The 17,070-nt window shown below is 41.5% G+C and overlaps 2 protein-coding genes across 4 annotated transcripts in view; one reads left to right on the top strand and one right to left on the bottom strand.

The window, feature by feature from the left end:
* Positions 1-3,344: 3,344 nt before the first annotated feature.
* On the bottom strand, positions 3,345-9,151 carry PRSS37 (serine protease 37). The gene is made up of 6 exons (XM_038559375.1): positions 9,033-9,151; positions 8,564-8,675; positions 6,336-6,474; positions 4,857-5,110; positions 4,144-4,280; positions 3,345-3,583 (listed from the first exon to the last, which is right to left on the bottom strand). The coding sequence occupies exons 2-6, from the start codon at positions 8,595-8,597 to the stop codon at positions 3,443-3,445; spliced, it is 705 nt and encodes a 234-aa protein (XP_038415303.1). The 5' UTR covers positions 8,598-8,675; positions 9,033-9,151; the 3' UTR covers positions 3,345-3,442.
* Positions 8,224-17,070, top strand: part of LOC100688918 (putative inactive serine protease 58) — a 48,204-nt gene continuing 39,357 nt past the window's right edge. The window contains exon 1 of one of the 3 annotated variants that reach the window (XM_038559373.1): positions 8,224-8,338. In XM_038559373.1, coding sequence (XP_038415301.1) covers positions 8,302-8,338 — 37 coding nt within the window. In that variant the 5' untranslated portion in view covers positions 8,224-8,301. Of the gene's footprint in view, positions 8,339-12,139; positions 12,640-17,070 lie in introns of those variants that run through there. The other 2 variants (XM_038559374.1, XM_038559372.1) reach the window with 2 other exon arrangements.

Genomic DNA, 17,070 nt, shown 5'->3' with positions numbered 1-17,070 from the left:
GCCTTGGATGTAGGAACCAGGAGTGGAGGGAGGAGCAAAGAGAAAGGGATCTGTGAGCTGCAACTAACTTGGCACTCAGGGAAATCTTGATGGTTCACAGTCTTGATAATTCATCCTCAGAACCCATGTTTCTGGTAACTGTGCCTGGGAAACTCATTATAATTAATGGGGTTGAAAAAAAATTGGTAGAAAAAACCTACATTGAGTTGTTGATTGAACAGTGATTGATATGCCTTGTCTTTGTCTAAGTCATAGGCAGTGGTCAAAGAGGAAAGACTTTGCCTGGGATACTGGTGCCTTTGTAACACTTGAAGACTTGCCTTCAGCTTGAGGAATTTTTAAAAAAATTTTTTCTTTTAGAGAGAGAGAGAGAGAGTACAAGTAAGCAGGGATAGGGAGGGGTATGGGAGACGGAGAGAAAGAATCTCAAGCATGCTCCATGCCCAATGCAGAGTCCAGTACAGGGCTTGACTCGGGGCTTGATCCCAGGACCCTGAGATCATTACCCAAGCTGAAATCAAGAGTCAGACACCCTACCAGCTGAGCCACCCAGGAACCCCTTGAGGAATTTTTTCTTAATGGATCTGACTTTGTGAAGTTTAAGTCTTGACCAGGTTGCCAACTTAAAACACAGAGGGCATTGGGCCTTTCTTTACATTTTCTTCTGACATTCCTTTTATTCTTATTTGCATTTCACAGGGTCAAGTGGCAGAAGATGTATTTAGAAATATTTTGGGAGTAGGGTAGTGTTGGTAGGAGATATCAAGAAGGTTTGGATGCCATTCGGATGAGTTTAGAGTTTATTTTCAGGGAAATTAGCAACCATTGAAGGTTTTTATATCCCATGATAGAAAGTGGTCTTTTTAGAGAATGTGTTTTGAAAGTTGTATTAGTTTTCTATGGTTGCTGTAACAAATTACCAAATATCTTACATCAATACAAATTTATTATGTTATAGTACCATAGGTCAGAAGTTAGCCCAGTTTCAATGGGCTAAAATCAAGGTTGTCCAGGTTGTGTTTCTTATTGGAGAGAATCCATTTCTATGCCCATTTTGGTTGTTGTCAGAATTCAGTTCCTTGCCACTATAACACTAAAGTTCCCATTTCTTTGCTAGCTGGAAGCTGAGGTTCATTCTCAGTTTCTAGAGACTGCCCACATTTCTTGTCTTGTAACCCCTTCTTCCATCTTCAAAATCTTCAATGGCTGGTCAGGTCCTTCTCGTGTGTATAATTCTCCACTACCTCTTCTGTTGTCACATCTCTCTGGCCAAATATTGTCTTCCTTGTCTACTTTAAAGGGCTCATGTGATTGCACAGATCTCACCCATGTAATCCAAAATAATCTCTTATCCCAATTGCATAAACATTATCACAGCTGCAAAGCTACCTTTTTCATGTAAAATAACATATTTATGTGTTCTGAGGATTAGAGTGTGAACATTTTTGGGGAGCCATTATTCTGCCTAACACAAAAGTCTTTAAAGTATAGATTGCATTTTAAATTTAGGAAATAGAGGGGATCCCTGGGTGGCTCAGTGATTTAGCACCTGCCTTTGGCCCAGGGCGTGATCCTGGAGTCCTGAGTTGGGCTCCCTTCATGGAGCCTGCTTCTCCCTCTGCCTGTGTCTGCCTCTCTCTGTGTCTCTGATGAGGAAAAAATAAAAATCTTAAAAAAAATTAAAAAAAATAAATTTAGGATATAGAAAATATTGTCCAAGGATAGAGTATGGTTCTTTCTTCAGTCTACATTGGCTAGGAGATTACTCATTTTTGTCCTGTATTCCCTCGTGTCTTGGATATCCAGAATTTCTCTATCATTTCCAGATTTGGAACACCTGGAATTTTCAGTTTTCAGGTTCTTTACTAAGTTCTCAACCAAAGGACTTTCTTGACTTTGTTAATCCCGTAATCTGTCGCTAAACCCAGTTTCTGGCTCTTCCTTCATTTCCTCTCAGCCATATCTGCCTCTGGAATCTCCTACTGCCTTGAGATTATACTCTCATTGGATCTAAATGAGTTCACCTTGTTCTGGAGCTGCCAGGCTTCCTGTTGGACTTGATATGGCGATTGACCCTGTCCTGAGGTTCTGTTTTTTACTTCTTACCCATCTGTTAACTCTTTCCCTGTAGCATGCTGCAGTCAGCTCAGCAGTGAGAGAAAGCATGGCCATTCTTAGGAGAGATTATTGCAGTATCTATGATCTTAGCCACAAGAGAAAGCTTCAGACTCTTTGAATACGAGAAGTAGCAGGAAGATAGAAGCCAAAATCTGTTGTGATGCCATGGACTCCCCTGTAATTTTGGGGCTAAGAGCATGGGATTAAGAACCTGACATTTGGCAGTTCCATTCCATGCTCTGATGTCTGTCAGATAATGTTAAGTACTCTTTAAATTTTTTTTTTAAAAAAATATTTTATTTATTTATTCATGAGACACACAAAGACAGAGAGAGAGGCAGAGACACAGGCAGAGAGAGAAGCAGGCTCCATGCAGGGAGCCTGACATGGGACTTGATCCTGGGTCTCCAGGATCATGCCCTGGGCTGAAGGCAGCACCAAACCCCTGAGCCACCTGGGCTGCCCTCTTTTTAAAAAAATTTAAATTCAATTTGCCAACATATAGTATAAGTCCAGTGCTCATCCCATCAAGTGCCCTCCTCAGTGCCCATCACCCAGCTACCCCATCCTCCCACCCGACCCCCCTTTCGCAACCCTTTGTTTCTCAGAGTTTGGAGTACCTCTCTGATTTTTTTCCCATTCAGTTTTCCTCCTTTCCCTTATAATCCCTTTCACTATTTCTTATATTACACATATTAGTGAAGCCATATTGACTTATTTCACTCAGCATAATGCCCTCCAGTTCTATCCACATTGAAGCAAGTGGTGGGTATTTGTCTTTTCTGATGGCTGAGTAATATATTGTATATATAGACCACATCTTCTCTATCCATTCATCTGTCAAAAGGACATTGTGGCTCCTTCCACAGTTTGGCTATTGTGGACATTGCTGCTATGAATATTGGGGTGCAGGTGTCCCAGTGTTTCACTACAGCAGTATCTTGGGGGTAAATACCCAGAAGTGCAATTGCTGGGTCATAGGGTAGCTCTATTTTTAACTTCTTGAGGAACCTCTCCACTGTTTTCCAGTAAGTACTCTTTTTATTCTCAACTTTCTCATTTGTAAGGTGAGGATGGAAGATAACCTCAAAGGCATTAAAGGAGATAATGTATGTAGCCCTAGTACAGTGTGATAAGTCCTCATTTTATATTTCATTCTTTGTCCTTCATAAAATGATGGAATATGGGTAGAGGCACAACCAAGAAAACATAGGCTACTGGTGTGATACATTTCTACTTGGAAATTTTATTTTGAGTTTGGGAAAAGTAGTGGCTGGTAGAGTCAATGACAAAGCCAGTGGGATGCAGAGGGAGTAGTAGGATGTCATTTGTCTTTAGTGATACTCTCAATCCAGGGTATATATTTGTGAATATCGGTATAGATTCCAACATCTCCTCCCATGAAGTGTCCAACCTCAATCCCCTGGAGCTTGTTTTTGCAGATGACGGTAGCGACGGCCACCTCCTACCAGAGATTGTGCAGAGAGAGGAAGAGAGAGAGAGATGATCAGATCTTGTCATAGGAGACCTCTTGTCCCCAATATGGATAAGCTCTGCCTAGAGGTAGCATGATAGATCATGAAAACAGCACCAGATCAGGAGACAGGAAGCTGAAGTCATTTATCTAGCTTTGCTGTGACTAGCTTTGTTTTGTCTTGAGAAAGTCCGAGAAAAACCTCTCTAGGACTCACATATAAAATGAGTCAAACCTTTTTTATTTGGACTGGTGAAGCCAGTTTCCATTGTGAAAAGTTTGCATTTGTCTAAGCCCATTTTGACTTCCAGCTATAAGAATAAATAATAAATGTAGCAAAGTGGAGGTGCTACATGACATGCTTTAATGAATAAAGACATCTGTAAGGAGGGCACATTACTGAAGGCACAATGGGGGCTTTGCTGCAGCCTTATAAAATTCTCAAAAAATTGTGAGAGGATGAGGGCTTTCTAATTTTTTTTTTTTATTGTCGCGCTTGGTTAACTAGATACATACAAGCAAATGAAAACTGAATATAGAGAAAAGATTACCCCAAAAATTCGGCTGAAGACTTTCACAAATTTAACACATAAGGAGTTCCTGTGGCTTTTCCCTTGTTCGGTTTTCTGGCACTCTTTATCAGACATCACAGGAGCCTCCAGGTTCTGCCTTAAATCAGGATGTCTACCTGAGGGAAGACAATAAAAGAAGCCTTCCTGTTTGCCATTGTTATGGAGTCTCTCCAACCACTACTGTCTCTTTCCACTGGTGTCTTGTGTGTATGTCTGAAACAAAAAGGAATGATCTTATGCATGGTTATAAGAGTTAATCCAGAGGATTTAAAAATAGCCTTTACATCTGTTTAAGAAGCAGAGTTTCCTTTCTACTCTGTGTCCAGTCTTGGAGGAATAAGAGGTGACCCGACTCAGATTCTCAGAGATGTCCTCTCCATGCAAAACAAGCCTATATGCAAGGGAGGAGCACAGCCTCTTCCTTGGGAGTTCTGCCTCTGACTGTCAGGGATGGTGTGGCCTCTGTGCAGAGTCAGATGGCCTGGTGGCTTCAGCACCTGAAACCTCAAGGAGGTAGTGGTATGTCAGCACCCTGGGGAGGGAGGAGCTTTGGACTTCTGAATGGATCTCTTTTTGCTAGATCACCCATGGTCTCTGCCCCTTCTCCTCTCCTCTCTTCTCAGCTATGTAGACCTGGTACTCTTCCTCAGCGCTAACTGATGACTCTGATTTACTGTGGGAGGTACACTCACCGTTGTTGTCCTGGCTCCAGTCCAAACCTGAGAGTAGACAGATGGTGCCTGGACGGACATTGTTGGTGGCGAGGGGTAGAGGCTGGACTTTATTGTTGAGTTTGGCAGGTTTCGCCAGCTTAATGAGCATGAGGTCATCCTGTGGGGAGGTATGGCTAAAGTTCCAGTAGCGGATAATCTGGATGGGGTTAATTGTCTGTTCTGTGCCATCTCTGACTCTGATCCTGAAATTTCCCAGCATCACTTTTAGGTTTCTGGAGGGAGAAGGGGTTGGAAGTAATCACTGTCACTATCACCATCACAATCATCATCATCATCACTGTTGTCAAAGATGATATTGAATGTTACAATGTGTCAGGTAGTACTGTGCCAGTTGCTTTCTTTGGATTACCTCATTGACTGACCACAACTAAACTATGAAGTGGATTCTAATTTTAATCCATTTTACAGGTGAAGTAATGGAGGCACATAGTAGTAATTCACCCACGGTCACAAAGTAAGTGGTGGAGTCTTTAACCACTGTGTTTTCATGTAGTATCTTTAATGTAGAAGAGAGGAAAATTGTGCATGGCATAGAAATACTATTTTCCCTCTACTCTAGCTCCAGCCTATCCAAATGGGCATTTCCATTCTGGTGCAGCTAAGAGAATGGAATGACCCAAGTATTAGAGCTGTTTGCTTCATCAGATCCACTCACAACCCGATTTCATCCTGCTCTCTATCTTTGGAAGGTGATATATGTGGATTAAGTCAATGGATTCTCCTGTTTGCTGGTCTCTGATTAGGTTTTGGTTGATAGCAAGCAATTGGTAGTAATTGGAGGGAGAAAAATGAGGCTGGAGTATTGATCCACCCAGCTCCCTTCCTGCAGGGTTGCTGCATAGTGCTTCCTATCAGGCAGTCCCACCACGCAGTGCTCCCCACCTTCTCTTTCTCTCCCCCGCCCTCCCCCGCTTCCCTGCTCCTCTTCTTGTAACTATTCTCTCTTCTTGCCCCCTTAAGCATAGGGGTAGTAATTATACTTTTCCAGTAATAATCCTGGGGGCACTGAATTCTTCTCCTCAGTTTGTCTAATTTGCGTGCACCCTCAGTTACCTGCAGTCCCTTAACTGATATGGCACATTAAGACACATTCATATTTTCAGTAAAGAACTTGAAAAAGCTGAGGGAGACTGAGGAGGCATGCTCTAGGGGGTGGGTTTCCTCACCAGAAGCACTACTGATATTGGAGCTGGATGATTGCTGTGGGGGCTGGCCTGCACACTGTAGGGTGTTCAGTGGCTGCCTTGGTGTGGCCTCTGGTTGCTAGATAGATGCCAAGAGCACAGCACCCTCCTTGGTGCATTGTAACAAACCCAGAGTATCTTCAGACTTTGCCACATGTCCCCTGGAAGGAAGGTTGCCATCATTTGAGAAATATTGATGTAGAATGAGTCACAGGGGCTTCAGGGTGTGGGCGTGAGGGTCCCTGGCACTCACGGTAAGTAGCAGTGAGCTGGGGCTAGCACCCAGTTGTCTTTGATGAGAACACCCACGCAGGGGTTGAAGTGAGATCTGAGGTATGCCAGATAGGGAGCATGGTCTTCTTTTTGCACAGAGTGAGCAGAGAAAACTGTCCCTGAGAAGATAATTAGTATTCTTAATATATAGAACATTCTTAAGAGATAAGACAGGTCTTAAGACAAATAAGACAATCAGCAGTTTCCTAGTTGAAAAGGAATATGAACAATTTTATTTTATTTTTTTGAATATGAACAATTTTAAAGAATTGGCCAAGAAATGTGAAAATGTTTGACCTTCTTTTTCTAATAAAAATTACATACCATTTTATCTAGTATTTATAATAATAATTTTTGCTTTAATGTTGATAACATTAAAATCTCAGAAACCACAATGAAAAAGACCCTCTTTCACTGAATGTAGGGATGTGAATTGATTCTGTTTGCAAAACAATTAGAAATAGGAATCAAGAGTGTAAACAGTGCATCACCTGTAGCCTAATAAAGAAATATTCCAAGATAGACAAAGATTATGAATGTGTGCTCAAATTTAAAATGTTAGCATGTGTTGACTGAGAGGTAGGATTATGAACAATTTATTTTTTTCTTTTTAATATTTCCAAATTTTTAATATGAACATGTAATATATATTTTTTATTTAAATTCAATTAGCCAACATCATTAGTTTCAGATGTAGAGTTCAGTAATAAATCAATTGCATATAATACCCAGTGCTCATCACATCACATGCCCTCTTTAATGTCCATCACCCAGTTACCCCATCCCCCCCCACCTCCTCTCCAGCAACCCTCAGTTTGTTTCCCAGAGTTAAGAGTCTCTCATGCTTTGTCTCCCTCTCTGATTTTTTTTTTTCCCATTCAGTTTTCTTCCTTCCCTTATGGTCCCCTGCACTATGTCTTATATTCTGCATATAAATGAAACCTTATGATGATGTCTTTCTTTGATTGGCTTATTTCACTTAGTATAATACTCTCCGGTTCCATCCATATCGACATAAATGGTAGGTATTCATCCTTTGTGATGGCTGAGTAATATTTCATTATAATATTTCATTATACACACACACACACACACAATATCTTTATCCATATCTTTATCCATTCATTTGTTGAAAGATATCTCAGATCCTCCCACAGTTTGGCTATTGTGGACATTGCTGCTATGAACATTGCAGTGCAGGTGCCCCTTTATTTCACTACATCTGTATCTTTGGGGTAAATAGCCAGTAGTGCAATTGCTGAGTCATAGGGTAGCTCTGTTTTACCAAATTATCCCATCCTCTACCCGCCTTCCCTCCAGCAACCCTCTAGTTTGTTTCCTAGAGTTAAGAGTCTCTCATTTTAAAAAATGAATTAAGAAAAACACTTGAGAAGAAAAAGAGGAAGGCTGCTTGTAGTGTCAGAAATAAAGTACTATTCTTATCTTGGCTGTCCTTCGTTCTTTCATTAATCCTTCCCAAGCCTACACCCTTTTATGTTCACACAGAAATCCCAAGGGAAAAAAAGGTGGCATATTAATAAGGACAAGAGGCATTAAGCTTGTTCTAAGTGCTTTACATGGATTTATTTAACATTTCACAACATCTCTATAATACAGGTAGTAATATCCCCATTTTAACTAAAGAAACTGAAGCACAGATGGGTTAATTTACTAGTCCAAGCTCACACAGCTAATAGTGATGCAACACAGGCAGTCAGAAAGTGGTGGGAAGTGCCTCACCAGCAAATTATGCCATCAGAAGGAGTTCTTGGAAGTCAGGGGGTGCAGGAAGTAGGGCACTCCCATTTCATCTTGTTTCTACCTTCTTCATTCCCTACATTCTGAGTCTCTTAGTTTTTGAAACACGGGGAGTATCAGACTTCAAAATGAGTCCTCTGACCCTCTTACTACACTGGGACTTGCCCTGTGGGTGATGAGGCACACATATGGACTCACCTTGCTCATTGCTGAGCATTCTCCAAGGTGAGTGAGCACCATCACCCACTCTGTAGCTTAGCACTGGAAGGGTGGGCTCAGCCTCCTGAGAGCCTTTGGGTGGGTCCAAGGAGCAGAGATACCTAATTCTGTCCATGACCATTTTTCCTAGGCTCTTCTTTTGTACCCTCCACACACCCCAGTCTGCCTTACTCCAGCCTACACTATTAACCAGTGCCTTATAGGACAGAGTAGGTGGTCATGGATACATACCAGCAAGGACACCCAAATAGAAGATAAATTTCATAGCAGTCCAGATCTTTCCTTGGGAGATGCAGAAGATCAGAGTATGGAACTCTCAGGACAGTGTTCTCGTCAGGAACACCTGGTAGAACCAGTGGATATGGTTAGGCATGGGGATATGAAATGGGATTGGAAAGCAGCTCTGGGCATAAACGGGGGCAGAAGAGGACTCCAGGTAGACAGATGAAGGCCCTTTTCCTCCAGGGAAGATGCACTGTGCCTCTCTTAGATCTTTTAGGGAAGGAAAAAAAAAAAAAGAAAAAGAAAGAAAAGCCTAGTTTCATAGACTTAGACTTGCAGATCCAGGTCCCTCTACTTGCTCTCCCTAAAAGCCCATCTACCCAAATCAGCTGTCTATGGGGAAGTGAGCTCCAGGCTCAGGACTTATCTTCCATATGGAGTTTCTGAGGCCAGGGCTGTGGGGGACAAGATTCACCACCTTAGCTCAGGCGGTGTCCCCAGGTTTACTCTGAACCTCCCCAGGTTTACTCTGAACCCCCTAATACTTATACGTTTCCTTAGCCCCTCCCATCTTTATTACACTTCCTTCATCTTTCCCTGTGATCACTGTTTGTTTCATCACTCAGCCATCATCACCAACTTGGTCTGTTGTCCTGATCACCAGCTTCTCACAAAGGGCATGTGGAAATGAAAAGCCCTCAGGGAACCTAGTTATTTTGACAGTTGGGGAATGGTCTCTATTCTAGATTATAGAGGCTCTACGGTGTATTACCTAGGACCTACTGGGTATTGGTGACAATTCAGAAGACAGGACCTGTCAGTGCTTTTTACCTAATGAAAAATTTCTTAGTCAATAGTAAACTTCAGGGTCATCCTCAGATAATTCGGAGCACACTCTTAGAAGAACACTTTACTAAATTCTTTATAGATACTGTCCTTGGTGATTTTGTATGAGGTCAGTCTGGGATGTAAAACTAATTATACTTTGTATCACTCTAGTCCTTCAAAGTCTTCTGAGCCCATAATCTCATTCTAGTGGCACAACAAGCCTGAAAGGTTAGCGGGGCTGGTATCGTTTTTTATCTTGATCTGCAGGTAACAGAACTGAAACAGAATTTATATCAGTGTCTCAAAATCACACAAGATTGCAAAGACTAGAAGTAGAATCTAGGTCTTATCGTTGACACACATAGATTTTCAACCACCTCCTCTGAGCTTCAGCTAATCAACTGGCTTTCTTGGATCTTGAAAGCATACATTTCCTCACAGAAATTCCCTGAAGTGTGAAATGAAAAAGAGACATGGCACATACTTTCCTGACCTTCACAGTGAACACAGAAGTTCACTGGGGAGTAGGGCTGGTTTCTGAATCGTGCTTAAGGCTCAAAGACAGGATGGAGCTGTGGAAGGTTTTCTGCGGTGACGGAGGGATTAGTTAACAGGAGTGAAACTTCAGAGAGAGAGAGAGAGAAAGATATTTTCATTACTCTGAGGTTGTTGGTTCTAGATTTTTTTTTTTTTATAAGAAAGCTTATGGACCAGGAGGGGAGTTTGAGGCCTTTCCAAAGACAGCAGATTTCCTGGAGGAGGCTGGTCTGTGAGCTTCAAATTAGTATCTCCAGCCCAGACCTCCTATCCCCACAGATACAGCTGTCTCCTAGAAACCATTTTTTTTTTCTTGCATCTGCTTTAGGTTCCTGAAATATAGCATGTCAGAATTTTACCCTTTATTCCTCCAGCCTTTGAATGCATTCTTTTGCCTCTTTTCCTTATTTTAGGAGATAACTTTACCTCCTACTTGTTTGATTTCTTTTTCTCACCATTCAACCTCAAACCATCCTACTTCCAGCAGTCTCTTAAATCCATCCTTACCTTTCCATTCACACTGCTGTCATCCTAATCCAGGCCATAATCTTGTGCTTGAACTAATATATGTGCCCATCTGGTGTTGCTGAACCTGACATTCTCTTTATTTAGAATTGTTTCTTCCCCCCTCTAAAATGCATGTGAAAATAATGTCATGCTCCTTTTAAAATCTCTTCAGTGGTTCCCTATTGCCTATAGAGTAAACCCTTAGCATGCTGTAGAGGCCTCCCTTGGTCCTCATCTCATTGTGTTCCATAACCCTTTCTTCTCAGCTTCTCTCCTCTACCCCTCTTCCACCCACCCTGCCCCACATACTTTCTCCAGGCCTAACAAAGTACTTCAAAGGGTGGATTTTCTTATTTCAGTACTAATAACCTTTTTATATTATGTTGGCTTTTGAGTGCTTCCTGTAGTTTGCCAATCCCATTTATTTTTCCCTTTTTTCTTAAAGGTTTACTTATTTGAGAGAGAGAAAGTGAGAGCAGGAGGAGGGGCAAAGGGAGAATCCTCAAGCAGACATCCTGCTGAGCGCAGGGTGCATTGTGGGGCTCAATCCCATGACCCCGAGATCATGACCTGAACCGAAATCAAGAGTCGGTCATTGAACAACTGAGTCACGCAGGTGCCTCTTTTTCCTTTTTTGTTTTAGGATACTGATATCTGATATGGACATCATTCTTAAAGCTTATCTTTGAAAAAATAACCTTAGAATTCTGTGGATGGATGTGTGTGTCTACAAAACTCAGCATTTCCTTATATGTCTGTGATTTTTTTGTTATTAATTTTTTGTTAGTATTATTACTGGATTCCTTGTACACATGGAGACATATATGTTCCTAGCCTCATTCCACAAATTATCTGGTTTATAGAGACTCTAATTCAGTTATTGTTTCATTCTACTAACTGACTTTCTTTTTAAAAAAATTTATTTTTATTTTTATTTATTTATTTATTTTTTATTATTTTTTTAAGATTTATTTATGATAGACATAGAGAGAAAGAGGCAGAGATAAGGAGGAGGGAGAAGCAGGCTCCATGCTGGGAGCCTGATGCGGGACTCGATCCCGGGACTCCAGGATCGCGCCCTGGGCCAAAAGCAGGCGCCAAACCACTGGAGCCACCCAGGGATCCCCCCCCAAATTTTTTTAAAAATTTAAATTCAATTTGCCAACATATAGTATAACACCCAGTGCTCATCTCATCAAGTGCCCTACTTAGTGCCTGTCACCTAGTTACCCCATCACCCACCCACCTCCCCTTCTGCAACCCTTTGTTTGTTTCCCAGAGTTAGGAGTCTCTCATGATTTGTCTCCGTCTCTAATTTTTCCCACTCAGTTCCCCTCCTTTCCCTGTAATCCCTTTCACTATTTCTTATATTCCACATATGAGTGAAACCCTGATTTTTCTATTTAGGTAATATTCTTGTTATATCCTGCCACCAAAAATCAATTTGGAAAAGGCAGCTATAGAGAAGGGAGAAAAAGAGAGAGCAGAGGAGGGCATGTAGTGAGAACAGATTTAGAGCCCTGACAAGAACCACTTATGTTGGTATTGGTTGGTTTTCTTCAGATGGTGTCTGTGGTTGGGAGACACGACCTGTACAGGTGAAGCAGTTCTGAGGAGGGATAGGCTAGGTACCACCCGCATAAAAGGGAGGGGGGGCCATGTCACACAGAAGGGCGGGACACAGCTCTGCTTCATCTGAGTAGCCCAGAAAGGACAGGGGTCAATGGGACATGTAGAGGGAGGGCTGGTCACACATTGTGGGGGAAGGGATTGGTGATAAGAACTGAGAGGCTAGGGGAGGCTTGGGATGAATTTTAACTCCACAGAGGGTTTACTTGACTCCTGCTTTGGAATTCTTTTCCCTAGCTGAGATAGATAAAGCTCAGATCCTTGGGCCTCATCTTCCCATAGGGCGGGCTTCAGTTAGCCTGAGAAGACCTCCATGCCTACTGACTGGTGGGCGGCTATGACTGGTGAGACTCCTTTCATGCAGAGGATCAAGAGTGGCAGGAGACAACCTCTAGAAGACAGACTTTTGTAGAATCCTTATCCTCATTTCTCCCCCCTGCACCTTCTGCTGCCCAGAATCCCCACGCAGGACATAAGTTCTCTGCCTGCTTTGTGCCTGTTAGTTTCCACTACACCCTTATCCTCAGCACAGGATTCAGGCGTCAACATGAATTGTATCCTATTAACTTTGCTGATGGTGACTGGTGAGTGACCGAAGGGAATTCTTTGTCAAGTTCATTAGGACTCTGTTGGGGAGTGAGACTGTGACACCATATTGGGGAGGGAGAGCTGCGGGATCAGGGACATGGAAGTTTGGGAAATGGGTGATACATTACTCATTTTATGTACAGGCTCAGTCATCGGTAGGACCTAACTAAAACTTCTACTGTGAGCTCAAGCCTCCTCCTAATGTCTTATAAAGTTCTTGGGCTAAAATATGGAAGCATGCCAGAAGGGGGGATGGAGATGGGAGCCTGGAAGAGGGCATAGGAACATATGAAAGACATAGAAAACAAAAAGGCAGGTATTCTGCTATAAGGGTCAAAAGGAAAAGGTTGATTTTGCTCTTGGGTTTTAAAATATAATGTGGAATAATAAGAATAATCACCATCACCACTGCTACATTAAAAGCACAGAACTATATAGTGCTTTTATAATAGATACTGTTCTCTTCATATTAACTCATTTGATTCTTATAACACCTTTGTGAGGTAAGTAGTAATATTATTCTTTTTTTTTTTGATGAGGAAACTAAGTAATTAAGTAACTTGCCAGCAATGAAGTTGGTATGGCTCTGTAATTAAGAAATTATGCTCTCCTACCTAGTTGTATAGCCTGGGACAAATACCCTAACCTCTCTGAGCCTCAGTTTCCATATGTGCAATGTGAGAAAAATACCCATTTTTCAAAAACATCAGTGCTTCCTAAACCTATACTAGACTGAGTGGAGATAACCATGTTAAGTGGGACAGGGAGTGGGGCTTTCAGATAGAGGAGCCAGTAGGTGTGAAGGGCATGAGGTGTGATATGTTAACTGAAAGACCATCTGTATGGCTGGAGCAAAGAGGAAGGAAGTAGTTTAAGAGTCATATACTAGAGGGTCTTCTAGCCTTAGTTTTAGAAATGATCCTGGATATAATAGGAGTCATTTAAAGAGTTTTATTTTTTAATTAAAAAATATTTTATTTATTTGACGGAGAAAGCAAGCGAGCACAAGCAGGGGGAGCAGCAGAGGGAGAGGGAGAAGCAGGCTTCCCGCTGAGCAGGGAGCCCGATGCGGGGCTCGATCCCAGGACCCTGAGCCAAAGGCAGACGCTTAACCGACTGAGCAGCCAGGCACCCCTAATGAGTTTAAAATATCAGTTATATTACTATATGATTTAGAAAGATTCACGTGACTGTAGTGTGGAGAATGGATTTGGGCAGAGATATGGGTTATAGGTGGAAAAGATCTTAAGAGAAATTTAAGAGACTGTTGCAACTTGCTGGGCAACAGAGTGGACTAGGGTAGTGGCAGTGAGTCTGAAATAAAAGGATATCAGAGGCAATAATGAGATACAAGTCATGATCAGTTGAATGTGAGGAATGAAGGGTAGGAAAAAAGTAAAGGATGTCATCCAGATTTCTGGTTGGGTGAATGGTGGTACAATTTACTAAAATCAGGGGCACTGGAAAAGGAGGTATTTGGAGAGGGAGACAGGTTACTTTTTTGATATTACTCAGTTCAAAGTACTTTTGAGACATCAAATGGAGATGTCCACCAGAATATAAGGGTCGGGAACTCATGACAGGGGCTGAGCTGGGATGCAGAGTTTGGAATTTGGGAATTTTGACAAGATTTGAATTCATAGGAATGAGTTGGAAAACATTACTTGAAAATAATTTATGGAAATGTGTAAAAGAACTATGAAGAATTCCAACCGCCTTTTTTGATTTAAAATTCTTATTTTGAGATAATTATACTTATACAGGAAGTTGTAAGAAATGTATAGAGTACCATGTGCCTTTCGTCTAGTTTCCACCGTGGTAATATGCTGTATAACTATGGCAGGAAATGATAGCGAACCATGAAATTGACATTGGTACCATCCAGTTTATTCAGCTTTCCTCAGTTTTATGTGTGGGTGTATTTAACTATGTGCACTTCACTTGCGTAGGCCTATGCATCCACCACCACATTGAAGACATAGAACAGTCCACCACCGCAGCATCCCTCCTGTTATCCTTCTATGGATGCACCATCACATTCTCCCTCCTCCGCATGGCTCCCCCTCCCTAACCCATGGCAACTACTACAGTGTTCTCCATTCCCTTAATGTTGTTGAATGTTACACAAATGGAATCATACAGTGTATTTTAGGATTGGCTCTTTTCACTCAGCATAATTCCCTTGGGATTTGTCCAAGTTGTGTGTATATCAACACTTTATTCTTTTTATTACTCTTACTCTGGTGTATGGATGCACTATTACTCTGGGGTATAGATGCACTCTGGTTTAGATTATTTATTTATTTATTCATGAGAGACACAAAGAGAGAGAGAGACAGAGACAGAGACAGAGACACAGGCAGAGGGAGAAGCAGGCTCCCTTCAGGGAGCCCGACATGGGACTTGATCCTGGGTCTTCAGGATCAGGCCCTGGGCTGAAGGCAGGCGCGAAACTGCTGAGCCACCGGGGCTGCCCTCTTATTAGATTTTTTAAAAAAGATTTTAATTATTCATGAGAGGCAGAGAGAGAGAGGCAGAGACATAGGCAGAGGGAGAAGCAGGCTCCCTGCGGGGAGGCCAATGTGGAACTCGATCACAGGACCCTGGGATCATGCCCTGAGCCAAAGGCAGATGCTCTACCACTGAGCCACCCAGGTGCCCTGATTGTTTTTTTTTTGACCGTTGAGTCTGAGAGTATGTATATAGTCTAGATACAAGTCCTTTGTCAGCTAGGAGGTTTGCATGTATCTTTTATAAAGCAATTTTTTTCAATTTTGATGAGGTCCAATTTATCATTTGATCCATATGTTATTCAGAAGTGTGTTGTTTAATCCCCCCACATTTTGGGATTTTCCATTTATCTTTCCGATATTGATTTCTAGTTTAATTCCACTGTGGCATGAGAGCAGAAATTGTATGATTCTCAATTCTTTTAAGTTTGTGTAGGTGTGTTGTGTGGTCCAGAATGTGGTCTATCTTGATGAGTGTTCCATGTGAGCCTGAGAAAAATGTGTGTTCTGCTGTTTTGCAGGACTTAAGCAAGGTCCTGACTGGTTTTCTGCCTGCTGGAACTGTTCATTCCTGAGAGAGGGGTGTTGAAGTCTTCACAGAGGAGAGTGGATTTATCTATTTTTCTTTGCAGTTCTAGCAGCTCTTATCTCACAAAGTTTGATGCTCTGTGATTTTGCACATGCACCCTAAGGATTGTTATGTCTTCTTGGATAATTGATCCCTTTGCTATAATGTAATAATGCCTGTCTTAATCTCTGATAACTTTCCTTGAAGTCTGTTCTGTCTGAAATTAATATAGTACTCCTGCTTTCTTTTGATGAAATGTTAGTGGGGTCTGTCTTTCTCCATCCATTTACTTTTGGTCTGTATGTCTTTATATTTAAAGTGGGTTTAGGGGTGCTTGGCTGCCTCATCTGGAGGAGAATGTGACTCTTGATCTCGAGGTCATGAGTTTGAGTTCCATGTTGAGTGTAGAGGTTACTTAAATAAAACTTCAAATAATTTAAAGTGGGTTTATTGTAGAGAACATACAGTTGGGTTTTATGTTTTTATTTTTATTTTTTTAATTTTTATTTATTTTTTTAAAATTTATTTATGATAGTCAGAGAGAGAGAGAGAGAGAGAGAGAGGCAGAGACACAGGCAGAGGGAGAAGCAGGCTCCATGCACCGGGAGCCCGACGTGGGATTCGATCCCGGGTCTCCAGGATCACGCCCTGGGCCAAAGGCAGGCGCCAAACTGCTGCGCCACCCAGGGATCCCTATATTTTTATATGTTCTCACAATCTCTGTGTTTTATTTTATTTTTTTTTAATTTAAATTCAGTTAGCCCACATAAAGTACATACATTAATTTCAGATAATAGTGTTCAATGATTTATCAGTTGCGTATAACACCCATTGCTCATCACATCACTTGCCCTCCTTAATGCCCATCACCAAATTACCCCATCTGGCACCCACCTCTCCTCCTTCAACCCTCAGTTTGTTTCCTAGAGTTAAGAGTCTCATGGTTTTCCTCCCTCTCTGATGACCTCTCATTCAGTTTTAATTGATGTGTATGCATTATTGACATTCAAAGTGATTAGTGATATAGTTGGATTAATATCCACCATATTTGCTATTGTTTTCTATTTGTTGTTTTATGTTCCCATTTTTGTTTTTCACTTTTTTTGTTTGCCATTTGTGGTTTTAGCAGAGTATTTTGTATTATTTCATTTTCTCTCCTTTCTGAGCATATCCATTATACTTCCTTTTTTAAAAAATGTTTTTTAGATGGTTGCCCAGAGTTTGCAGTCTAAATTTACAATTAACCCTCGTCCACTTTCAAAAACACTATGTCAGTTCATGGATAGTGTTGAATACCTTATAATAACAAAATAATTCTGATTTCTCTCTCCTGTCCCTTATATCATTGC

The sequence above is a fragment of the Canis lupus genome, chromosome 16 (assembly GCF_011100685.1).
Source record: "Canis lupus familiaris isolate Mischka breed German Shepherd chromosome 16, alternate assembly UU_Cfam_GSD_1.0, whole genome shotgun sequence".
Lineage (NCBI taxonomy): Eukaryota > Metazoa > Chordata > Mammalia > Carnivora > Canidae > Canis > Canis lupus.
Note: the sequence above shows the minus strand (reverse complement) of the source record. Positions and strands in the feature narration are given on the sequence as shown.